Source organism: Trematomus bernacchii, unplaced genomic scaffold, assembly GCF_902827165.1.
Source record: "Trematomus bernacchii unplaced genomic scaffold, fTreBer1.1, whole genome shotgun sequence".
In the NCBI taxonomy this organism is placed as follows: domain Eukaryota; kingdom Metazoa; phylum Chordata; class Actinopteri; order Perciformes; family Nototheniidae; genus Trematomus; species Trematomus bernacchii.
Window position 1 is genome coordinate 762,010 of NW_022987689.1, and position 25,477 is coordinate 787,486.

The 25,477-nt window shown below is 38.6% G+C and overlaps 2 protein-coding genes across 3 annotated transcripts in view; both read left to right on the forward strand.

Moving 5' to 3' along the window:
- egfra (epidermal growth factor receptor a (erythroblastic leukemia viral (v-erb-b) oncogene homolog, avian)) overlaps positions 1-3,418 on the forward strand; it is a 37,076-nt gene extending 33,658 nt beyond the window's left edge. For both annotated transcript variants that reach the window (XM_034137344.1, XM_034137346.1), the window contains exons 26-28: positions 1,797-1,844; positions 1,957-2,050; positions 3,075-3,418. In XM_034137344.1, the coding sequence (XP_033993235.1) occupies positions 1,797-1,844; positions 1,957-2,050; positions 3,075-3,418 (486 nt within the window). The remainder of the gene's footprint in view (positions 1-1,796; positions 1,845-1,956; positions 2,051-3,074) is intronic.
- Positions 3,419-6,491: 3,073 nt separating this feature from the next.
- Positions 6,492-23,340, forward strand: npc1 (Niemann-Pick disease, type C1). Its single transcript, XM_034137849.1, has 25 exons — positions 6,492-6,643; positions 9,731-9,859; positions 10,009-10,115; positions 10,497-10,642; positions 10,899-11,066; positions 11,198-11,447; positions 11,592-11,674; positions 12,279-12,649; positions 12,830-13,056; positions 13,392-13,492; positions 14,043-14,145; positions 14,251-14,440; positions 14,634-14,816; positions 15,405-15,519; positions 15,690-15,817; positions 16,629-16,763; positions 16,877-16,966; positions 17,222-17,412; positions 17,646-17,761; positions 18,234-18,363; positions 18,535-18,720; positions 19,308-19,539; positions 20,815-20,928; positions 21,204-21,366; positions 21,466-23,340. Exons 1-25 carry the CDS (start codon positions 6,566-6,568, stop codon positions 21,546-21,548), a joined length of 3,819 nt encoding a protein of 1,272 aa, XP_033993740.1. The 5' UTR covers positions 6,492-6,565; the 3' UTR covers positions 21,549-23,340.
- The last annotated feature ends 2,137 nt before the right edge of the window (positions 23,341-25,477 follow it).

Consider the following 25,477-nt stretch of genomic DNA (forward strand, 5'->3'; position numbering starts at 1 on the left):
CCTTACTAATCTAAAGCTGCTGAAACCACTGGTCCAATTCAAAAATGTTAATGCAATTTCAGGCCTGAAGAGTCGTTTTTTTTGTTGGTAAAAGTATTTTAGGCAAACAACCATGTACTGGCCAGCAAAATAGTTATTACGCAAATGGCCTCTGAGTCACTCATGGTGAAGACTGACTACTGCATGTGTATGTGAAAGGTGGAGTAGTTTTACTGAAATGCATACACATACATTGTATACAATGTATATACAGATTTGAAAATACTAAGCTACAATTAGTTGCATTAAGCTATTATATATGTTACCTGATCCACCACATTTACTTCTATTCATATAATGGTTTTACATATATTTGAGATCCAGAATATTATCACAATATTGTCCTGAGTAAGTTTTCAGTCAATACAGAGTTAACTGTAAAAAGAAAAAAGTAAATATAATGATACGCAGATACCTTTACATACACACACATCGAGTCACTCACATTGACCTTTTTTCCTATCGAAACAGTGTAAGAAGAGTAGCTTGCCAGATGCTACGGGGGAATGATTACATTTCTCAGAAAAGAAAGCAGCAATAATTGTTGATTAAGAAATTGCACCACATGCACCAGCAGTGCACATTTTACCGACATGCAGTCAACTATTTGACATTTTAATTGTGCTATTTTAGCAATGTTTTGGGAAATGGGGTTTCTGCATAAATCATTACCCTGAGAGACGGAGTGGAAATAAACTCAGTCATTTCTTCAGCTTGTTGGAAGTAATTAGCTTTCACATGAAACAGAACACTGACAGTTAAACTGAATCCAGGTGATCGAACAGCAACAGTCAAACTGATTGACCTTAAGTTGAATTCAAGCAGGTAGTCGTACCTGACTTGAACCCTGCTCATATTCTGTTTAACTGTGACCAGAGGGACTATTTCTCCACTTCCTGACCCCTACCCACTCACCCTCATCATCTTCCCCTCTCCCACATTTTGTCCCAGCTGCCCTTTGATTGATGATAACTGAAAAGGAGAACTCTTCTACCTCAGGTTCAGTGAAGGCCATGCGTAGGTCTGGCTCTCACACCTGGGAACATTGCCCGCACTGACAGCCTGGTTAGCCGATACAAACTTTAAAGTGTGATTACCTTTGCAGGCACCTTTTAAAAATCTGCGTCCAATAAAAGCTCAGCGGAGGCCTGCTTTTGTAATATCACAGTAGGGGCATGGTCCACGTGGTCAAGTTTTTTTACAGATGGTTGCTCCTTCGGCGCGTTTAATTTCCTTTTCTTGTTGAAAGTAATTGCATCGCCACAGCTGTCACTTTGTTCTCTGTATTCACCCGGTTTCCATGGTTTTAACACCATTCACAGTCCTTTCACTGGAGGATATGACAGACACAACAAAGCTGGTGAGATTGCCTGAATGAATATGAATCGGCTCGGCGGACGTTTATTTCGATCCTCATCAGCTTGTACAGCGATGACAGCTGTGGTTTCGCTGTTACCATAAAAACACATTATTATCACTTTTCAAAGGGAAGTAAATGTCCCCTGGGAGGCTTTAAAAGAAACCACAGTGACCGAAAGTAAATATTTGCCTAATTAAAATGAGCACTATCTTTGGAGTATGCATTGAGCTGATAATGCCTGTCCATTTAAATGGTAAACCTTTCTTCACTTAAAGTCTACTTTATGGTGCACAGAGGCTTATTAAAATGTGTGATGGATGTATTAAAAAAATGTCTTGCTCTGCATTTAAAGTGGTGTCATCATGAGATATTAATTAATGTCTATGTTCATTTACAGAGCCTCAACAGTAGCATTGGAACGTGCCACGGCAGAAATGGCATATTGGTAAGACGAAATCAATCATTTTGAACTTAGAGCAAATTGATTTCCTCTTTGTATGATTTCCTCTTTGAGTTTTATGCACCACAGCCCTAAAAATGTCCTTCATTTGTTGTAGAATGGATTCCCGAGCAGAGATGGCAGCATGGTCCTCCGATATATTCCTGACCCCACAGAAAAACTTTTAGATGACGCCTTCCTACCATCTCCAGGCAAGTATCCTCTAACTTCAAAACGCTTCAGTGGCACCACTATTTTATGTATGTAAAGTGAATCTCAGTGAGAAAGTGGGCCATCTAGTGGACAAGGTGCTGTACTTATTGCACCGCAAACTTATTTAGTATTGGTGGATGCAGTTGAGGGATGAAATGAATAGTGGCAGAATTAAGGCTGTACTCTTGACCATAACAACTTATATTATCATCTATGTATTAGCAACAGTACCACCTTATTTAGATTTTTCTAAATTCCATACAGGTTGTTTTTTCGACTCGTTGAGAGCACTAGCACTAGTCAGCAACCTTTTAGTACACACAAGCTTTGCAATTCTCATTGTTCTTTTGATGTCATCAGAATGTACTTCTTAGTTAAACATAGCTCATAAATGCAATGCTTTTCGACAGCACTAAACTTCCTTGAATGAACCATTAGGGAGACTTTTCAGAACCTACTGTATGCTCCTCAAAAATGTATTGACCCGTGATATAAGTAAAGCAAATGTACTTCTCACTGTGATAAGCTGGTTGCCTATAGCATGTTTAAAGTATTTTGTTAACCTGGTACTCAAATGTTTTTAGTATTGCCCTTCAATTGCAAGAGCCATATTTCTAAGAGATTGTTCAAAATCAATGCAGACAAGAGGCATAGACATCCCTATTTAATAGTTATAGCCCTTGTAATAATGAAGCTTAACAATCACTTGATGCTGCGTTTCCCATAATGTGTCTTAATAGGCATTCACTTGTTTTAAAAGTCCTGCCCATATATTACACAGAATACATTATATAAATGTTTTGACAGTTTCTGTCTGAAAGTTTGGAAATCAATCTGCAAACTTTTTGGTTTGACAATGATCCGCAGTGCAATGATTTAATGACTTGCAGTTAATGGTCTGAAACATACCACCATTATGTTCTGTTCATTTAATAAATGACCTGCTATTTTCTATATAAGCTGTGTGTACACTTAATGAGAACCTATCAAGTGTTGTTGCTAATGTCACTGACTTTCTTACAGAATACATGAACCAGAACGGAGTCTCTGATGTGATGAATCCCATCTACCAGCACCCGGGTCCTCCTCGCACCATGCTGCCCACCATCTCCTCAGACGACACAGAGTCAGAGTACCTTAACTGCTTTAAAAACGAGGCAACTGGACCCGAGTATCTGAACGAAATCCCGCTCCAAGCCACCCACCCACTCCACTCGAATGGCACGGTCCACAGCGTTCAGAAATACCAGCCACAGAATAGCATGGACAACCCGGATTATCAATATGATTTCACTCCCGCCTTCAAGACCCACGCCAACGGACACATCCCAGCGGCGGAGAACGCAGAGTATCTGGGCCCAGACTGAGGTCTTATTGGATACAGACAATACGTTTCCTGTTCCATTAAGGAAAGGCATTGATGTCTTGGATGGGAAAACATAGCTAAGTGGTACCATCAATTATCATTTATGTTAAGTGACACTTGGCTGAGCTTTCCGTGTTGTTTGCATGCAGCCACACAAAGCCCCTCTCGTTCCAAAGAGTTGTTCTTACTACAAATGACTTTTTCTTGATGAAAGTGGCACTCGTACAGGACTCAGTTAACCTGAGATTTGCTGGAAAAAAAGCGCTTCGTTCATCTGTTGTAACCCCTGTCAGAAAGTAAAAATCGCGTTTGAATGTTATGCGCCAAATGCTGCAAGTGATCCTAATGTGTCAGTGGAGGCAGAAGCTCTACTGCCAACAACAGCAACTGGCAGCTCAACCCCCAAAAAACCTAAGGTACATGTGTTGCAGAAACATTGGTTATATACGCAAGGGACACAGTGGTGCGCTCACTTGACACTGAAGTGAAGGCTTAGAGCGTTTCTCTGGGGCGACGGTAAGACGATTAAAGGGTTTTAAGAGTAAAATGCTGGCTGGACTGTTGGGGACCTCGGAGGCCTGACGACACTCATCCTGAGGGATGAGTCAACGAGGAAACAAAATGTTGCAATGTACAGAATGTATAGTCAGTTTAAATGGGAAACTGGTGAAAAGTTTAAATATGTTACTTTTATGGTCTAAGACAGTTCTGTATGAACTTAAAATGGGTTGCTTCCTCATTTAGATGGAAACAAAAGAGTGTGTGATATCACACAAACTTTAAAAAGAATGTAACGGTAAATAGCAATTGCTATTGTTGTATTTACACATCTGTGTTTAGCTGTTGGAAACTAGCAGGACCTCTGTGGCATGGGCCATATTTATGTGAACCCAAAAAGTGAAAATCTGAGTAAGTTTTTTATCAGTATCGCACTTTAGTGTGTGTGCTTATAAAATGTTTTACTTGGGAAGCTACAGTAAAAAGTAAAGGGAATAAAACCACCTCTGTTTAAATGCATATCAATAGTTGTACTTTTTTTGTATGTTACATGTGTCCACTTGTTTGAAAAATGCTGTTAGAACTGTCTTAGGTCATGTCAGTAATGTGTTTCCCTATAAACGTGAGTTGTTTTACAGACTATGAATAGTTTCATGTCTGGTCAGATACAAATATTTGTTCTGATGTATCTATTTTATTACCTGGAGACTTGTCTTTGTTTGAATTTCTTTTTTTAACAAAAGTGTATACAGTTGTTTCACGCCGGGTGTTGACACCATATCTATGAATTTGCTCTTAGCTTTTATGTCTTGTAGTCTTGCAAGAGCATTACATTTGCAAATATTCTTCCTAGTTTTAAAGGAAAATATTATTGTAGCAACATGAAAGCCTACTTTTGCAGATTTGACACAGGTACATGTACAGAAAACAGAGATTATACTGTAATATACCCCAAAATAGTCACCTATAATTTATACACAGGTTTTCACATCATACGTGAATATGCACTTATTCCTGAATTGTGATCATATCATTCAAAGGTGAACATGAATAAATCTTTTTGCTATGTAAATACCATTTGTCTGTTTTCTTTTCCCATAGCTTTAAAGAGTATAGGGCGTGATACAGGAAGAAGGACTTATGACCCCTGTGATTTTCTTATCAGTCTTTTTATCTTGATTCCTGCAGAACTTCAAGGAGCAATTTGATGAAACACTCTTAGCAGATAATAAGCGTCTTTTTCCAATAAACAGATCGAAGGTGGTGTTTGCGTTGATGTTGTTTATTCTCCTAAAATATGGTAATGCCTGCGGTGTTTAAGAATTAAGAAACTACATTAAATTAGTGTTTACCTGAGTGGAAATTAGTAGATGAATCACTTTGATTAATTTATTATAATGAGTTAAGAGCTCAGGATTTCTGAAAAATGTTTTAACTTTAGAGTTAAAGATGATAAAATCGAGTACGGGGTTAGAAATGGGCTTTTTAAGTTTATATTTTAGTTTTGCACATTTTAGAGATGTTTGAGTTGGTTTCAAATCCTAAATATTTCTTAACAACATCTATTGTGTTTGATTAAATCAAAGTGAGGGGGGAAATGATTCATAGTTAATCATTAATTAGCCTTATTGAATCCAACAAAAATAAATGTCAGTTTGATATGCTTCATCAGGACTGATGGCTGTGCTTTGATCAGATTTGACAATTTCCACCACACTTTATGCAGACAAACAGAAACAAGGAAGATGTGTTCACAGTAAAAAGAGCGCATATCATACTTGTTGTTTTATGTATATTTTGATTTAATATTAAGATTTGGATATAATGTTTTTTTTGTATTATTATTATCAATAATTTAATTAACAATGATAATAATTTGTCTTTCTTTGTTAAGCAAAAACAGATTTTTCTTACTTTTATTTTACATGGAAGTGCTCTGTAATGTTCATTCATGCAGTGACATAAACTGCCTTATTTAATTAAAGAAAAGTCTATCATGCATGCCTTTAAGGTAAAGGCAATACTACTTCAGGATGAAGATCCCTAATTGACTCATTTGTTTTAATTTGTGTACATTGAAGTTTGCATGTAAACATTGTCTTCAACAATTGTTCGTTCAATGACAAAGTATGATTTTAGTGTATCTCAAAATGTAAACTTTAATATCAATTGTACACTTCTAATAATCTTTTTATTACTAATTGGTTTTGACATTTTGAGAATTATGTAATTTGTATTTATATATATTTTTTATATTTTTTATGATTTGAAATACTTTAGATATCCAATTTGCTATCTTCATAAACCATGTCCATACTTTGTGGTTTCTCCTGCACAATGTTCAAACATGTTGTACTTGTTATATGCTACACCCAAGTAAATGATAATACAATAAATTACAATCTTGTGAAATAAAATAAATAAAATAAAATAAAATTGAATAAAATAAATGTAATAACAATTTAAATAAATTAAATTAAATACAAATAAATGAACAGTTGTAGTGCGTACTAGGCATCGCTAGGTGGCAGCACTGAGGCAACAGTTTGTCTCCGCCCCGAACAAATAATCCGACGTAGAAGAAACATCAACAAGAAATGCGAAAGTTCATGCGGACTGTCACTTCGAATCGGTCGTCTCAGTAAGAGGGATGGGAGTCCTACCAGGGAGAAGCCTTTTATCTTTACTTTTCTTCATTATTCTCTTGTTGGAGGGACATTTTCGATGGGTAAGTGAAACCTAACGCCCGATTTCTTGTGACTAAAAACATGACTCAGCTCGGTCGTTGCTACGCTGTTGTTTATCTGAGGCGGCTAACGAAACTAGGACGTTTAGCTATTTAAGATTTCTACTCTTGTTTTTATCCCAGGGCAAAAATAGCGTTAGTCACTAATTGGCTTAACAGTAAACAAAACATAATGGCTACCATCATTGCTAGTTGCAAACTGCACAGCACGACAAAATGATCACATAACATGTTAGCTTTGACATGTCTCACAGAAGGGTACAGGTTGTATCTTTCACTCTGAGCCGGTGTCGAAATAAGTTTCCTGCTCACCATCATGCCTTAACAGATTTAAAATACCCCCTAATTTGCATAACTGTTCAAACAAAGCTTAGGTTAGTGTGTTCATGACGGTTAATGTTGTAATTACCCAAAAATATGAATGTTAATACCTCACAAAACAAGTCATTCAGCATGTAGACCTTAGGTGGCTTGAATGCTAGGTGCAGCTAGCTACATTCATTTAAATATCCATGTTTGGATATGTAATATCTTTGTTATGCAATAAATAGGAGTTCAGATAATGCAATCAGATAATGCAATCATAGTGAGAAGACAGAGGAAACTTGAGTGTGTGTTTGTTTGAGCAGCAGTGTTCAAGGGTAATATATTAACTACTAAGAGAGTAAGAATAAATACAAGGTTAAATGAGCAAGTAGTACATGGACATTACAAGAGGAAAGACAGCAAAAATGTTAAACAGATTATTGATATAAAGGTGTAATACACAAAATCCACTGTTCCAGATGCCCTGCTGTAGTTTAATGATGAGTACTCTTTTTTTACACAGACACCATCAATTATATATCAAGTCGATTTAGTGTATTTTTGATAAGATGTTATTTCACAACAAACCAGACAAACAGATCTATTCACCTGATTTGATTGAATCAGATGTAGATACTCACTCATCAATAGTGTCTCCCTTGCATTGTTAGCATTCCTATTCATGTGGTAATTTGGTCAGCCCACTACAAAGCATAACCACTTCGCAACTGTGCTAAAGCAATACATCAGAATCTGATTGATCATTGCTGTTTCAGTGTACATGTCTGCAACTCTGCATCCTCCTTAAAGAAGTAGGATGTGGTACGACTATTAAACTATTAAAAACTATTGTAAAACTATTGACTGTTGGGAGACTGCAGATAAGCAGAAAGGCATTTCTTTAAAAGGTGTGTGTGCTAGTTCCTTTAGTTAGGTAGGGGTAGGAGGTGGTACATAATATTTATGATCCAGAAATCTAGGTGTAGTCATGGACTCTGACCTGAGTTTCAACAGTCACATTAAAACAATTACTAAATCTGCCTACTATCACCTAAAGAATATTTCTAGGATTAAAAGACTAATGTCACAGCAGGATTTGGAAAAACTTTGCCATGCTTTTATCTTCAGTAGACTCGACTACTGTAATGGTGTCTTCACAGGTCTCACTAAAAAATCTATTAGAAAGCTGCAGCTGATTCAGAACGCCGCTGCTCGAGTCCTCACTAACACTAAGAAAGTGGATCACATCACTCCAGCTCTGAAGTCTTTACACTGGCTTCCTGTGTGTCAAATAATTGATTTCAAAATATTGCTGCTGGTTTATTAAGCTTTAAATGGTTTAGGCCCAAAATACATTTCTGACCTACTGCTAAATTATGAACCATCCAGAACTCTCAGGTCTTCAGGGACTGGTCAGCTTTCTGTCCCCAGAGTCAGAACTAAACATGGTAATATCTGGAACAAACTCCCAGAAACCTGCAGGTCCGCTGCAACTCTGACTACTTTTAAATCCAGGCTGAAGACTTTTCTTTTTGCCGCTACTTTTAATTGAACTATTCACATCTTAAACTGCACTGTAACTTTTATTCATGTATTTTTTCTTTTAATGTTTATTTTATTATCTTTGCTTTTTAATGAATGTTTTTAAATGCCATTTTCTTAATGTCTTTCATTTTTTGTAAAGCACTTTGAATTGCCTTGTGTTGAAAGGTGCTATATAAATAAACTTGCCTTGCCTTGCCTATGTATATAAACCACTTTAAACAAATATTGCAGTTTCTGATCCTTGCCCAATAAATCCACCTTTCTTACAATTAGTCCTAAGCAAGTTGACTTAGGACAAAATGAAATCTTTTTGAAACACTAGCTGAAGCAATAATGACACACGAAAGCTGTCCTTGAACTATTCTCACAAGACGCAGTAGGACGGTGAGTAACACTGTGCTTACTCATAAAAAAGTTTGTAGAGTAAGTGAATTAACTTCCCCTCCCAACAAAGAACACGTGAGAGCTCTCATGCTGAATAAACACACAACGGACAACTTTGACTGCAAAAGCTATACATTGTTTTATACATTTACTTGTAATTCTATGTTATTGTATTTTTTCTACCATATATTCAAAGAAAATGTTTCAAGTGCTCATATTGAACTTTTTGTTGTAGCCATAACAACAGCGGCTGTTATGTTGCTGTAGAAATCCGACAACAGTTCTCCTTTCTCTGGCCTTTCTTGACATGGACTGCTGGGTACTGCGAGTCAAACAGTGATCACACGATGTGTCTACACTTACTCTTTATCTTTATATGCTTGAAACATTTTTGCAGAAGTGAAATTACTATTTTCAGACATTCAAAGCACGAGATATTAGAAACAAAGGAAATGAGACATGCCTAGAGGTTTGCTGTGGTTATATATATATATATATATATAAATCCTCAAGGTAAATAGGTAGAGCTTTAACATGAGATCAGAGTTGTCCTTTTTAGCATCCAAAACCATGTCGCATGTCACATGGCCTTTGTGGCATTTTAGAGGAACTATTGGTCTGTTTGGACTCTCTGTTTTCGCTTGTTGGCTAGACATTGAACTTGTCCTTAATAGATACGAATAGAAGCAGGCTCCTATCAGTAAAAACGACATAATATTGAACAGACTCTGGAAAAAAAAAAATAAGAATATTGATTGGATGCGAATAGACTAATATGTTTTTGCTCTAACACTTCACAAATCATCACTGTTTCTTTTGTTGTCTTTCTGTCAGGTTGAGGCCCAGCACTGTGTGTGGTATGGCGAGTGTGGGGAGTCCGCAAAGGTGCCCGGAAAGAAATACAACTGCAACGACACTGGTCCTCCCAAACCACTGGAGCACGAGGGTTACGAACTTCTCACGGTAAATACAATGTCATGATGCTGTTATTGATCACAATTGATGTTCAAAGTGCTCTTGTGTGACCATGCATACCTGCTTTATTTTGCACTGTGTAAAAACTATGCAAAAGTGCATCAAAGTGACCTCATTCCTTTTGTGTTTACTTACAGGAGCTTTGTCCTGGATATGACTATGACAACCGAAGCCTCTGCTGTGATATTAACCAGCTGAACACTCTCAAAGGAAGTCTCCAGCTGCCCCTTCAGTTCCTGTCTCGGTATGCACTGCGCTTATAACATTAACTAATTATGCACATGACATTCTTGGAAGGGCAGTATCATTCCCTTCCTCAAACAAAGAGTAGGAGCATCTGCTCTTTTGACAGCTTAAATGTCATATACTGTTATTCGAACATGCAAGCCTTTGCTTTCCATGTTTCAAATAATGGGTTTAAGACAGACTGGCTCCGAGGCCAAATGAATATGATTTGACTAGGTTGGCATATTTTCTTATCTTTGTAAGCTTTAATTACTTCACTGCATACTGTATTGCCTTGTTTTTGCCATGAAACTATTTTATTATTCTTAATGTCCTGCACATACTCCTTTTCTTAATTTGTTTCCCTTCTTCCTCTCACACTCACTTTGTCTTTGTGCAGTTGTCCCGCCTGTTTCTTCAACCTGATGAACCTCTTCTGTGAGCTGACATGCAGCCCTCACCAGAGTCAGTTCATGAACGCCACCAAGATCGAAGAAGGCAACGTGGTGGAAGTGCAGTACTACATTGGACAGACATTTGCTAATTGTGAGTTCACAGCCAAATGTTGATGTAGATATGAAAAGCAGCTTCACCTTCATTATTTCCATGGCATGTCACATCTGCTGAGTGTACTTGTTCCAGTTCCCTACTTAAACATACAGTCATGCTCATGGTAATGTAATACAGTAGGTGACTAACCGTTGTAATGAGTCATTTTGGTCAAATAAAATAGGGAATGAACCATTTAACCTTTGGAAAATCTTAAGCCTCGTCCTAAAATGATCAAATTGAACTTTTTCAGCCATGTACAATGCCTGTAAGGACGTCCAGGCACCATCCAGCAACGTGAAGGCCTTATCACTGCTGTGTGGGAAGGACGCAAAGGACTGCAATGCTACCAACTGGATCCAGTATATGTTTGATATCAACAATGGACAGACTCCCTTTCCTATCCTCCCAATATTCACAGGTAAGTCATTAATGTGTGTTCCTTTTATAGTTCATGATCCCGCTGTAGAAAAATACACCTACTGTTTCTTTTCAGCAAGTTAAAAAGATGTTTACCTGATGCTTTTTCTACGATTGTTTTTTTTGCTCTAGACGCCCCTGTGTCTGGTTATACTCCCATGAACAACAAGACGTTCGCCTGCACAGAGGGCCTGGATGACGGGTCGGGCCCCTGCTCCTGTCAGGACTGCACAAATGCTTGTGGGCCCAGACCTGTTCCTCCCCCCCTCCCCCCTCCCTGGCTGATCCTTGGTATGGACGCTATGACCGTCATCATGTGGCTCTCATACATGGCCTTCCTGCTTGTCTTTATCGGAGCTGTAATAGGAGCCTGGTGTTACCGGTAAAGGACATTGTTTTGTTTTTGCTTTCAGATTCATGTGTCATACCTGCAAACCCTTATCCACTGTGAAAAGAACATATTGTTTTGTATGCTTGCTTTAGAAGCTTGTATCAAATTGGCTTATGTTTTTTTTTTTGCATGCAGGAAAAGGACTGTCCTTTCTGAATATGGCCCCATATTGGACAGCAATAACCCTTTGTCTCTCAACGGGGACAATCCTGAACAAGGTATTGTGATGCTTCACACAAGTGAACAGTTTTGTATTCTTTCTGATTGTTGTGCCACTAAAGTTCCCCTTGTTTTATTCCTCTTTAGGTGTAATGCATGTAATCACATTGTTAAAGGGGCTCTATTATGCTCATTTTCAGGTTCATATTTGTATTTTATTCCTCAACTATGCTTTAATATTCAAACTGGTCTTTATTTTTCTCATACTGCCTGTGCTGCAGCACCTCTTTTCACCCTCTGTCTGAAACCAGAGCCAAGTCTGCTCTGATTGGTTAACTGGCTGGCTCTGTTGTGATTGATCAACTGCTTAGAGATGAGATGACCCGCCCCTTAACCTATCATGTACAATGTGTTGGACTGCTAGCCAATAGAAGGGCAAGTGTTACATAGTGATCTATGTTACAGAAGTAGGAGTCCAATGGAGGCATTTCAGACAGAGGGGGAGGGGGGGGGGGGGGGGGGGGGAACTTTACGATTTTAGCCTTTTCAGAACATTTACATACACAACAAAACCTGTATAACTCACTACAGCGAAGGGAAAACCCTAAAAAGCAAAGTAGGGCCTCTTTAAATAAGACATCTTTCTGTCTCCTCTCCTCTTAGTAAATGCATCATGCTGCGAAACTTTGGGTGAACGCTTCGAGAACTCTCTGCGGACCCTCTTCACCTCCTGGGGCTCCTTCTGCGTGCGGTACCCCTCTGTGGTCATTCTGGGGACCCTGATACTAGTGGTGGCCTGCTCTGGGGGCCTGATCTACATGCGCATCACCACAGACCCTGTGGAGCTGTGGTCGTCTCCGAGCAGCCAGGCCCGGCAGGAGAAGGACTACTTTGACAGCCACTTCGGACCCTTTTTCAGAACAGTGCAGCTCATCATAACCACTCCAATCGTGGACCCTTTTAACTACTCTCCATACTTTGGAGGATCTGATGTCCCATTCGGAGCCATCCTTCGTAAAGACATCCTGCACCAGGTTGGTTTGTGTGAGAAATCATTTAAAAAGAGGAAATTAGCATTTAAGCCGCTGTGTTTTTGTATAAAGAAGCATTGTTCCTGTCACCAGGTTATAGTTACTTTGCATGAGAAGAGCAGCTGCACTTCTGAAACTGCGGTTCATTTGTTCTCTTTTTTTGTCTTTGTCAATTTTTTCCAGGTGCTGGATCTGCAGCTCCAGATAGAAGACATCGTAGCCACATACGAGGGCCAAGACGTCACTTTAATGGACATCTGCTTGGCTCCGCTGGCTCCGTACAATAACAACTGCACCATCTTGAGTGTCCTCAACTACTTCCAGAACAGCCATGATGTGCTGGACCACCTCATAGGAGACGACTTCTATGTCTATGCTGACTTTCACAGCCACTTCCTCTACTGTGTCAGGTGATTTAATTTTGCTGGTTCACTTTTTCAATATTTTCCAGATAAGCTGGCACTTGTCTTAAATGAGTCTTATTTTCCAGCAGAAATCTGTTGAAGTTAAGGAAACGTTGATCTCGTAGAAAGGTTATTTTGAACCTCTTTGTTGAAGCTGAACACCTGCAGCTCACAAACCAAGTTTCCAGACTCTTGCATCTGCATTTTCTTGAAATAGTCCAATCAGACTTCCTCATTGTTTGTCACACTGCTGTTCCTTATCTCTCTTAAATGCACAGAAATAAGATCAGGTAACGGCACATGTTCCAGTCTATTAACTCTGTTCCTCTTTTCCTCCTCAGTGCACCTGCATCCCTCAATGACACCACTCTCCTCCACGACCCGTGTTTAGGAACCTACGGTGGGCCCATCTTCCCTTGGCTTGCCCTTGGGGGTTACGATGGTGAGCTAGACTAACACTTTTAGAGGGCGGAAAAAGAAGAACACGGAAGCCATTTTACAACTTCTCAGTAGATTGTTATATTGCACTAAGAAAATAAAAATCTGTGCACTTTGTGTCACTAACTTTCTTGGTGTGAATCCAAAATGTTATCCGTAACACTTGATATTGTGCTCTTTGCAAATGGTGCAGTGTGGCCATTGCCATTATTTGCAGCCAAAATGTTATTGCTGTTACCTTAGTATTTATAATAAGCCCTACACAGTTAATACAATATAAGGAGTTTCTGCAGCAGACAGGTGACATGCAAGATTTTTGCAATAGTAGTATAAATGTAATCAAGAAAAAATATAATTTCCACTTCCTCTAACTATTATAAAAAAAAACACAACCCTTTAAATTTTATTTTAATTGTATCTAGGCTATTTGTGTATTTCTACCAAAAGGAATGCTTAGCTTTAACTGCCAATTCAATACATTTTACACATTTGGTTGTGAACTGACATTTTTTTAAAGTGACGTTACAATGAATGTCCTTTTTCCTGCATAACAGAAACCAACTACAACAACGCCACTGCTCTTGTGATCACCTTCCCCCTCAACAACTACCTGAATGACACAGTGAGGCTGGGCAAAGCTCGCGCATGGGAGAAAGAGTGAGACAACTACTTATAAAACTCATTAAAAAACGATTTCTTCCCATGTTAATGTTGTTCCTTGCAACGCATTTACTCAATGTAATTATTGTGTGTGCTTTTCAGGTTCATCGATTTCATGAAGAACTTTAAAAATCCCAACCTCACCATAGCCTTCAGTGCTGAGAGGAGTATTGAAGACGAGATAAACAGAGAGAGCAACAGTGACATCAGCACCATAGTAGTCAGCTATGCCATTATGTTCATCTACATCTCCCTGGCCTTGGGGCACATCCACAGCATTAGGAGAGTGATGGTAAGCGCCCAAACTCACACCTATTACAATGAATCATCGCAGTAGTAAAACATGTGTCATGCATTTGTGACGCAAGAACTTTGATGTAACAGAACTAGTCAAACACGCTTGACGACTTCCTGCTACTCTAGCCTAAAAGGGAGCAGCTAGAGAGAAGAACATAACCTAATCCTCCATCTTTTCCCCTGCTCAGGTGGACTCTAAGATTTCTCTGGGTATCTCGGGGATCCTGATTGTGCTCAGCTCTGTGTCCTCCTCACTGGGGCTCTTCAGCTATTTTGGCATCCCCCTCACCCTCATTGTGATCGAGGTCATTCCTTTCCTGGTGCTGGCTGTTGGAGTGGACAACATCTTTATTATAGTGCAGACATATCAGGTAACCACCTCCCACCCAAATCCAGTCAAATGTTACACAATGACCCAGAGAGTGTATTGCTTATGCTCATCTTATGTAAGTCACCCCTTAAAGGTCACCTTTTATGCAAAATCCACTTTTTCATGTCTTTTATACATAACCATGTGTCCCCTCTGTGTAAAGAGAGTCTGAAAGTTTCAGGGGAAAAGATTCTCTCACTTTTTGTCCTGATCCATTTATATAAAAACCTGCCTGAAAATGAGCTGATCAGATTTTGGGCCCTTCATGATGTCATAACGATTTTTGGGCCATTAGCCAATCACCAACCAAGGTAACCTCCCCGCCCCCCTTATCACCTGAATCTGTAAAAGACAGAATCAGCACTTTTGAAACAGGGCTGAAACAGAGGGGATTATGGGATGCTGCAATGATCTGTTTGGTATTTCGAGCCAAACACTTCAGAGACATGTTTGTATATATCTGAGACCTATAATACGTTGATGAAAAACAGTATAATAGGGGACCTTCAAAAAAAAAAGAAAAAAAATGACCCTTTCTTGCAAATAGAACCTGTTGTACCTTCTAAAAGTGATTTGTATTTTTAAACAGAGGGATGAGCGGATGCCTCATGAGGAACTTCACCAGCAGATCGGTCGTATCCTTGGAGACGTAGCCCCCAGCATGCTCCTCTCCTCCTTCTCGGAGACAGTGGCCTTTTTCTTGGGTAAAATATACACTCTATAGTACAGACAATACAAATCAAAAAAGCATTCTCAACGTGAAATTGAAACATTGAAAGAAAATATTTCCTGATTGACGTAGTAAGTGTAATATGTGCCACAATTTCCTGTTGAGTCGCATGCTGATTAAACTGTTGACTTTCTTCTTCTGCAGGCGCCCTGTCCAACATGCCCGCAGTGAGGACTTTCTCCATGTTTGCTGGCTTGGCTGTTTTTATTGATTTCCTGTTGCAGATGAGCTGCTTCGTCAGCTTGCTGGGCCTGGACGCCAGGAGACAGGAGGTGAGTCTGGAGGAAGTGGTTCTAGAGGAGGGGTCACACATGCAGAGTGGGAAGTTTACCAGAGAGGGGTTTCCTGCTGATTAACAGCTCTTGTTTAATATACAAATGTATGACTACGTTTTCATCAGTGGTGGAAATTAATAGTACATTTACTAAAGTATTTTATTACAATTTTGAGGTACTTTATTTGAGTTTTATGCTACTTTAAACTTCCACGTCACTGCATTTTAGTAGCCAATATTGCACTTTTTACTCACCTATAATTATTTGAAAACGTTAGTCGTTATTTACTTTATATATTCAGATTATTAGCTAATACAAAATAAAAATCAAGTAATAAAAAAAAAACTGACATATATTTATAGCTAATGAAATATCATATCATTATAGGTTAAGATAACCAGCAGCAGTATACAAAGTAATTAAGATTAGCTAAATCATAAAAAGCTGTGATGAACACACATCAATAACATAGCAACATGTCATAGATATATTTCTGCACATAGGCCCTTACGCATAACAGGTATTTTAACTTTTGGTACTCATACGTTTATTTTGATGCCAGGTTTTTTATAATGATTAAAATGCAGTTATTTTACAATTAAGTATTGCTACTTTTACTTAACTAAAAGATGTATGTACTTCCATCATACCTCTCTCTGCAGTAGCTAACTTATATGATGACTCTTCTTATCTGTAGCATTGTCATTAATCAGTGAAACATCCAAACTGATTCAACACACTATTGAACCTTTAAATTAGTTAGAGTTAGTGGCACTTATTAAACGCTGTGCTGTCTTTGTGTTAAAAGGCGAATCGACTCGACATCTTTTGCTGTGCGAAGCTGCCGGAGGGACAGCAAGCAAAGACGGATAGCTACCTCTTCAGATTCTTCAAGAAAATCTTTGCCCCATTCATCCTCAAAGAGTGGTTGCGCCCGATCATAGTAAGTACCACAGTGACACTTTGTAGTATTCTAACATGTAACTGTTGTTTATTTGGAGTCATTATCTATTTGATGATTTTAATTTGCTTATAAAATGTGTTTCTTTGTTTTAGGTGGCAGTGTTTGTGGGAATGCTCTCCTTCAGTATTGCTGTGGTGAATAAAGTAGAGCTCGGACTGGACCAGAAGCTCTCCATGCCTGACGTAAGTGTGACGGAAATATGTTCAGTGATTGCTCGGGCACATTGCTTGAATTATTTTTCTTTATAGATGTCGTGGATAAAGTAGAATGGTTTTACTTTGAAGTGTGTAAACTGTTTCCTGTCCTGTCAGTCATCCACAAAGCTAGAGTAGCAACACATCTTTACCACAGCCTTCCCCATACAACATGAATACAAGTCTTGGTTTGCAGACCTGTACTTGTGGAGGTTTATTCTCATTATCTGTCTCTCCATATAGGACTCTTATGTGATGGACTACTTCAAGAACCTCAGCATGTATCTGCACACGGGAGCTCCGGTGTACTTTGTGGTAGAGGACGGTCTCAACTACAGCAGTCGAGAGGGGCAGAACGCCGTGTGTGGGGGGGTCGGCTGCAGAAACGACTCTCTCGTCCAGCAGGTCTACTCCGCCTCGCTCATCAGCAACTAGTAAGTCCGAGCTATTACATCAAAGACACGAGACGCAAAGGATATTTAAGATAAAATTAGGAAATGTTGGAGAACCTGTTTCACAAGATTTAATCACATTAAACATACATTGATTGTAAATGTCACCAGAACCTAAGAACCTGTGAGTTCAGATGAGGTGAAGGTCATGAAAGGACTACAGTCAGCCTGTGATTATAAGCTCTATTCAGTTTCAATGTTTCTTTTGCTTCCAGCACAACCATTGCCTTCACTCCGTCCTCTTGGCTCGATGATTACTTCGACTGGGTGAAGCCGCAGTCCACCTGCTGTCGATTCTACAACTCCAGCGGGGATTTCTGCAATGCCTCTGGTACATTTGTATTCAATGCCATCATGCCTAACAACTGTCTCATGATGTGTCGTTTTGATACAAGTTAAACGTTTTTCATCCATAACATGCAGCAAAATAAATATTTTTTAGGATAATGCATTAAGCAGAAACTAACACATGCTGTATTGTTAAAACTCTACGTGTAACTTTACATGTAATTCAAAGTCAAATATGGATATAGATTAAAATGCAGTAAATACTCTAAGTAACAACAGCTATAGTTTTTCAGCATTCAACCCGACATCTATAATAACCTATAATTCCCATTTACTGCTGATTCTTAGACTCAGTATTCAAAGAGGTTTTTGTTTATTTTTTGTGTCAAACCTTAACATGCAACTGTAGTTTACTACTTTGTTTTCAGTTCATGCCTTTGTCTCAACACACATTTATACATTCTCCATTCTTGTTGGTTAGATGTATAAATATATTCCTGCTTGTTGTGTTCCAGTGGTTAACCCCTCGTGTGTTCACTGCCGGCCCATGACTCCCGACGGAAAGCAGAGGCCAGAAGGAGAGGACTTCATGCAGTTTCTGCCCATGTTTCTGTCAGACAATCCAAACATCAAGTGTGGAAAAGGGTAATTGTATAGCTCTGCTGGATTCATTTCTTGGAATTGTTTTATTGAAAACACATGACATGTCATTGGATACTTTCAAATGAACTTTGGTTTCCACACAGTATAACAGTTTCAGTGTGGTTGCTAATGTTCCCCTCTTCTATCTCTCACAATGTGTTAATGCTCGTCCAGAGGCCATGCAGCCTACGCCTCAGCAGTGGACCTGTACCCCGACCACACCGGGGTGGGGGCCAATTACTTCATGACGTACCACACCATCCTGAAGGAGTCCCCAGACTACATAGAAGCTTTAAAAATGGCTCGAATACTGGCTGCTAACATCAGTCAAGCCATCGACCACAAAGTGTTTGCCTACAGGTAAATCCTGTTGTACTAGATGTAGTGCTCTCACCTTTAATGTTAAATAATAGCATTAATTATATAATAACACTTTTTTTTTCTGACCAATATATTTTTTTTTCAGTTTGAGCCACTGTCCTAGGGTTTTATGTTTAAGTTTTCTGTGATGAAATACTTGTAGCTGCACGTTTGCTTGTTTTGAAGTCAATGTTCAAAGGTAATTGAGTGTGTGGGGGGGGGGGGGGGGGGGGTTGTTAAGTAGGTCATAGATAAGCAAACAGCAAGAAAACATAATAAATGGCCATATAGCTCAATGTTTACCTTGAATTTATCTTCCTTCTGAACTTCGGATATGGAGGTTGAACCGATATTCCGAGAAACTAGTTTATTGTTTTGTTGTCTATCAAATTGTTAGAATTAGTTGGCTTTAAAGTCTCTTTTGCAATGAATGCCAGTAAAATGGATTCAATGAACATAACAATAAGAATAGAAAATGATTCCAATAGCTATTACAGACTTGCCACATGCTGTTTTTTCTGTTTCAAAAGGCAACAGTTGTCAGTGTTCTTTAAGGGTACACTAAGATATGTTTTCCTCCTTTGCAGCATCTTCTACGTGTTTTACGAGCAGTACCTCACCATCGCGTATGACACCGCTCTGAACCTGAGCGTGTCGCTGGCGTCCATCTTTGTGGTGAGCACGGTGTTGCTGGGCTTCGAGCTGTGGTCGGCGGTGATCGTCTGCATCACCATCGCCATGATCCTGGTCAACATGTTCGGGGTCATGTGGCTGTGGGGAATCAGCCTCAACGCAATATCCCTGGTGAACCTGGTCATGGTGAGAAGCAACAGGAAACACCTCACATTTACACTTATACAACACCTGAATAATATCAATAACAACACAATACAACATTTGTTTTAAATGAATCAAGAACTACTACAACTTATACATTAAAACAAAATTACTTTTTGTAGTTTTATCCATTATTTCTGTCAGGTATAACACCATTTTACCTGTCAATTTACGTGTTTGTTCTGGTACACGGCAGCATCACTAACATATTTTAGCATGCTACCAAAACCAATTATTGGAATGTGAAAAAAAAGGTTAATGTTACCGTTATGTTAATTATATTTTGCTAGTAAACTTAAATTAGCTGTATTATTATAGTCTTGTATGCATTTTAGGGCATTAGACAATTTCTTATAATTGAAGTTCATTATGAAATCTGTAAAGGCAAGATTCATCTGTTTTAATAATACAACTCCAAAGTTTATTAAGCAATAGATATTTAAAGATTGTAGCTTTCTTAAAGGTAGGGTATGTAAGTTTGAGAAACCGGCTCGAGATACACTTTTTGTTATATTCCATGGAATGCTCTTAACATCCCGATAGCAATAAATATCTTAAGTGCTTTGACAAAAAATCCATTAAAAAAAGTCATCTGTGGAAGCCGTAGTACTGTAAAAAGCACGACCAATCATTTTAGCCGGCCCGGCTAAAATAACTGGATGGCCTACCTGCCTGTCAGCCTTCCATCGGGGCACAAACTTATCTCGTGCCCTCATTGGTCATGTGCGTTGGAGGAGGGGCTCTATAAGGAAGTGGCAGATTTTTTCCGGCTGTGTATTTTCAAATTCTAGCGATCTCGAGCCGGTTTCTCCAAAATTACCTACCCCACCTTTAACTCCCCATAATTAAAAGGTAACTGCTTTTTCACAATCATGACTGATGTATAAACCACCAATCACCAAGCTTGGCATATTGTTATATCTGTGTATTAGAAGACTAGCTGATCAATGTAAGAGTGACAGCTGGTGCATGGCTGCATTTTGAATGGTGGTCATCACAGACTGCTCCTTTAAACTGCTGACGATCTGTCTGCTCCTCTGACCCCTCGGTTCACCCTGAGGGAACTTGTTCTAGTAATGTCCCCGCGTCCCTAGATATCACCACTTATGTTGGCAAACAAAATGCTGTCATAACATCAGAAGGCTTTTTTTCTCTTACTGTTAACCCATTCATACACATTTAAAGAATATTCCTTTGTTTGCTAAATCTAACAATTGTGTTTTTCATTGATGAATTGTTTCCTGTCCTCTGTTGCAGTGCTGTGGGATCTCGGTGGAGTTCTGCAGTCATATTGTGCGAGCGTTTTCCATCAGTGTGAAGAAGAACAGAGTGGAGCGGGCTGAGGAGGCGCTGGCTCACATGGGCAGCTCGGTAAGTCTCACTTTGACTCTTAAAACCCATGAGAGGAAGCTTTTTCAACATTAATAAGTGGATGTAAAAGGATTTCTGCACGCTAGTAGAGTGGATATCCTCCATGTGTTCTGAGGAAAACCTTATTTATATACAGCATCTGTTGTAACTGAACATTTTTTTTTTTTTTTTTTTTACATAAGTTCAGCTGTAAATAATGTTGGATCTCTGTATTATTACTGATTTCGGTCATCATCACATGGTATGACATTAAATGATATTTTTCCTTTTTGCAGGTCTTCAGTGGGATCACATTAACAAAGTTTGGAGGAATCCTTATCCTGGCTCTTTCCAAGTCGCAGATCTTCCAGGTCTTCTACTTCAGGATGTACTTGGCCATCGTGTTGCTAGGGGCGACGCACGGCCTAATCTTCCTCCCTGTACTGCTCAGTTATATCGGTCAGTAATCCACACATTGACATTTAAAAAAAGGGTATAAAAAACAGACTTAATTAAAAATTAAAATTAAATGTAAAATGTTGTGATTTGTTTCCACAGGTCCTTCAGTGAACAAAGCCAAGGTGTTAGCTGCTAACAGCCGCTACGCTGGAACAGAAAGGGAGCGCCTGCTCAACTACTAACAGTCCGTTTGGGACAATGAACAATGTACTGTTTGACTGTGTGGGTGTGAGCGCGAGGCGTTTCTGAGATAACTGACACACTCATCATCGTTGCCACTACTATGCACGGACTGAACTCAGGAATATTCTTGGGGATAGGAATGCCAGAGGCCTCTTCCAAATGTATTGATTTTCCTCAGAAGACTTTGGACTCTCCTCACACTACAGGACAAGCCCGGCTTCAGCATTTGAAGCGCGAGCAACATACCACTGAGCAAAGAAAACGCCACTTTGACAGCGTGGACATAGGAGACCCCCCCCCCCAACATCAGTTATAGACCAACCCTCAGTCACCCCCATATGCTATGAGCTTCATTTGGAAATAAGCTCTAAAGGGTGAAACTGGACAGTTTTTTTTCATGTTTTTAACCAGTAATTTGTGTTTTTAGGATATCATTTTGAAAAGTTTACTTATGGGGAACTATTTAATACTAGGAACCATACACTGAATCGAACCATGCACACAGTGGAGCCAACAAATAAGAATAGTTATATCACAGGCCCTTATAATACCTGGCTTTTACATCATATACTGTGTCTACATACTGTATTAGCTTGTTTTAACATTTCCTCTAGCAATAATCCGGTTCATTTATACCAAACACTGGATTTAAAAGGAAATCTGAAGTTAAAGAGCTGACTTTTAGCTGAAAGGACTTTTGGAGGTGTTTACATCCCTGTTGGGAGAGCAGTGAAGGAATTGTAGCCCCCTCTTACCTTTTGGGAGGATATAAAACATATAAAAAGGCTAAAGCTCAACATGGATGTGGACGCTAACACCTTCAAAATTAAAACCTCAAAGTAGTTGTTTCATTTTAAGTCAGTGTCAAGATCCTGGTATGCAGAGCCAACACGAATCAGTCCAAGTACGTGTTGCTCTCCAAACGGCATCCTGCCTGTACTTTTATTTCCACATTGGAAGGTATTTACATGATCCGGTGCAACATTTCATTTTAAAGCTAGTTCCTGTTTCTTAAGTGTCCTTTTTAAAGTGTTTGCATGACTAGAAGACCCTTTTAGGTGCTTTTACAGAAACCCCTGTGTGACATCAGTCATAATTCATGTTGATGCTAGCTAACAAGGGCAATTCACGGTTTTAGATTTACATTTAAAATACTCATTTTGAAGTTACTGAACAAACATGTGTTGCATTAAGAGTTAAACTGTAAATATCTTACACAGGACTAATTCAAAGGTATGCATTGTCATCTTGTTAATACAGAATTAAGTAGAACAACTGGATAATGGTACAGTCCTGACTTTTTCATTCCAACATATAAGTTATTGTTTTATTTTGTTAACTTTTAATTTGTTGTTACCATGCAAAGTTGTCTTGTACCCCTTCCACTGACCTTTGACCTCTGTTTTTAAGGAAAAGAAAACTATAACATCCCAGAACCAGAATCTGAGATTTAGCTCGTCGAGATGAACCCTCTTCATGGAGAATAGGGTTGTAAACATTTGGAAGAGGATTATAGAATTTTATATAGAAGGTGTAAAAGATGTGCGGGGATTTAAAAGGAACAGTATCATTCCTTGTTTTAATTTTTTTCCCGCCGTTTGTTTTATATGATGCAGTGTTTTTTGGAATGTAAGAAAGTGGATTAAATTTGTGAGCAACCGACTGAGAATGTTTTAACATGAATAACGAATAATTATGCTTGTTAACAGTGCTGTGCATTGAAAAATCTTTTTTTTTAATACTTTAGTTTTTAACAGTTTTAACACATAATAAATAGTTCTCAGAAAAGCATGTGGTGGAGTCCTTAACTGTTGTACGTTTAATGTTATATGTTATGAGACATGTCATGGAAATAATCATGGTGTAGTATGTCAGGAAAAACGTTTTTAAAAAATCAGTTGGGTAAAATAATTTGATAGAAAAACCATTGTATAGTACGTCTATTTAACTATTTAATTAATTTAGTATATTATGACAACATTATCAGAAAATAAATTCTAATCATAGTATGTCATATTTTAAAGTTGTAGTACATTAAGCCATTGAAATCATATCATAGTGTGCCAGAACAATTTCAAAAATAACACGAGTAAAAATGTAATTCAAGAAAGTGACAGTTCAGTATGTCAGAAACAAACCAAAACTATAGTTTGTCATGAAAATAGTTGGTGTATAGTTTAGTTCATAGTGTATATAGTTACAACATCAGAAAAATAAAGTGTATACTATGCCATAAAAAGTCATAGTATAGTATGATGTAGAAAGAAAGTCTGTAAAATACCATGTCATAAAAAGTAACAAGTAATGTAGTAGTAAATAAAGTTGTATAGCAGGTCACACAAATTCGATAAAGTAATACAATAGTATATTTGAAAGCAATCTGTATATTGCCATTAAAAGGTCATTCTTTAAGAAAAAGAATCATAGTAGCTACATCATGAAAAGTATCCGGAAAAGAAATACTCTTAAACAATATATGTAATACCCAAATTAGAGTTAAGTACTAGTTCATCCTTAAAAGCCACTTAAAGTGGTCCTCCTTAGTCGGTTGTTGTTTGTTCAGCTTCTGCTTAAAGAAAACTACGATCATTTTAAGGTTGACTGCAGATGCTTCTGTATAAAGAAAGCACAAACAGTGGTAGTTGCCCACACTGACCACTGTGTGGCGCCTGAGTCAGTCCATGAGCTGGGACTGCATCATGCTCTCAGTTATGTAGTGGGAGTGACCCAATTTGTATGTCTTAAAGAGCAGCAGTCTGCCTCTGCCATGCTTTTACATCCTCAGTGAATTACATTTCTGCAGGGTGCAAGAAAACAAAAGCCTAGCCTGCAGAGCCATTCAGCTAATGCATCTGAATGGAGCTGCTTCTTGAGCATCCACTGTAAACCTGCAGCTTTTGGATATTAACATAGAACTTTACAGCCCATTTTGAAGTGGCTCCCAATCCCCCGAGCTGTACTTCCTCCCAGCATGTGATTTTGTGTCTGTCTGTCCGCCCTGGTGTCACACAAACCTGCAGCTCATGATTTATTTATCCTCTGCCCTCTGAGAGCGGGGACTGTTCTTTGAATCTGGCTGAGAGATTAAAATATGAATTTCCTCTGCTGTGCTGTCTGCAGGGGGGGGGGGCACTATTATGTAATATATGCAAGGCTCGTCTCTCACCAGAATCTGACCCGTCCCCCTCTTTCACACAGGAACAACGAGCGCACAATAAACCTAAATCGAAATTGCAGTTTTTGCTGACAAATGAAACTGATTCAATTAAACTCGCTTATTTGAGTATAGTGCAAGATTTCCAAATATGTGATAGGAATATTTTGCTAAAATGTTGATACCTTGATGTTGCTCAGTTTACTGTGGCATCCAGCTTTTGCATCACCACATATCTAGTATACATACACTATGTATGAAGTATAATCTCCAGCATAAAAACACTCTGGTTGATTTATTATGAAATAACTCCCACTGAATGAAAGAGAACCTGGACTTTAAATCCCTCAAATAGACCATTTTAGATAAAAATGATTAATAGAAAATAATCTGTCAGTAATCTGATAACTATTAAAGCTCAGGAGTTCTAATTACAGCAATACGTTTCTTCAATTTAAAGTTATTTGTGAGAAAAATGAGTTTTCTTTTTTTAGATCTATTAATAAAAGTAGTTATTCAAGTGTAATCCCTCCCCAACTGACTACTGTTAACTGTTATATAAAGGTGCAGGAGGAATCACAAACTGACACATTATTTAGTCCCATTTTTAGAATGAACTTCTTAAATTATTGACAGTTTTTCACTCTTCTTTTGGAAAAGAGAAGGTCATTTTAAAGTAGAATTCAGCAGCATACTCATTGACCTTTTCTAGGCAGGTGTCCCATTCACATACATACAATCATACACACATGCTCGCTCACACGCACGCAAACG

Bases quoted from the DNA above. Each gene is read 5' to 3' on its own strand.
- npc1 (XM_034137849.1), top strand. From the start codon at position 6,566: ATGGGAGTCCTACCAGGGAGAAGCCTTTTATCTTTACTTTTCTTCATT. The intron at 11,067-11,197 runs GTAAGTCATTAA...TTTTTGCTCTAG, and splicing joins TATCCTCCCAATATTCACAG to ACGCCCCTGTGTCTGGTTAT. The intron at 13,057-13,391 runs GTGATTTAATTT...TTTCCTCCTCAG, and splicing joins CACTTCCTCTACTGTGTCAG to TGCACCTGCATCCCTCAATG.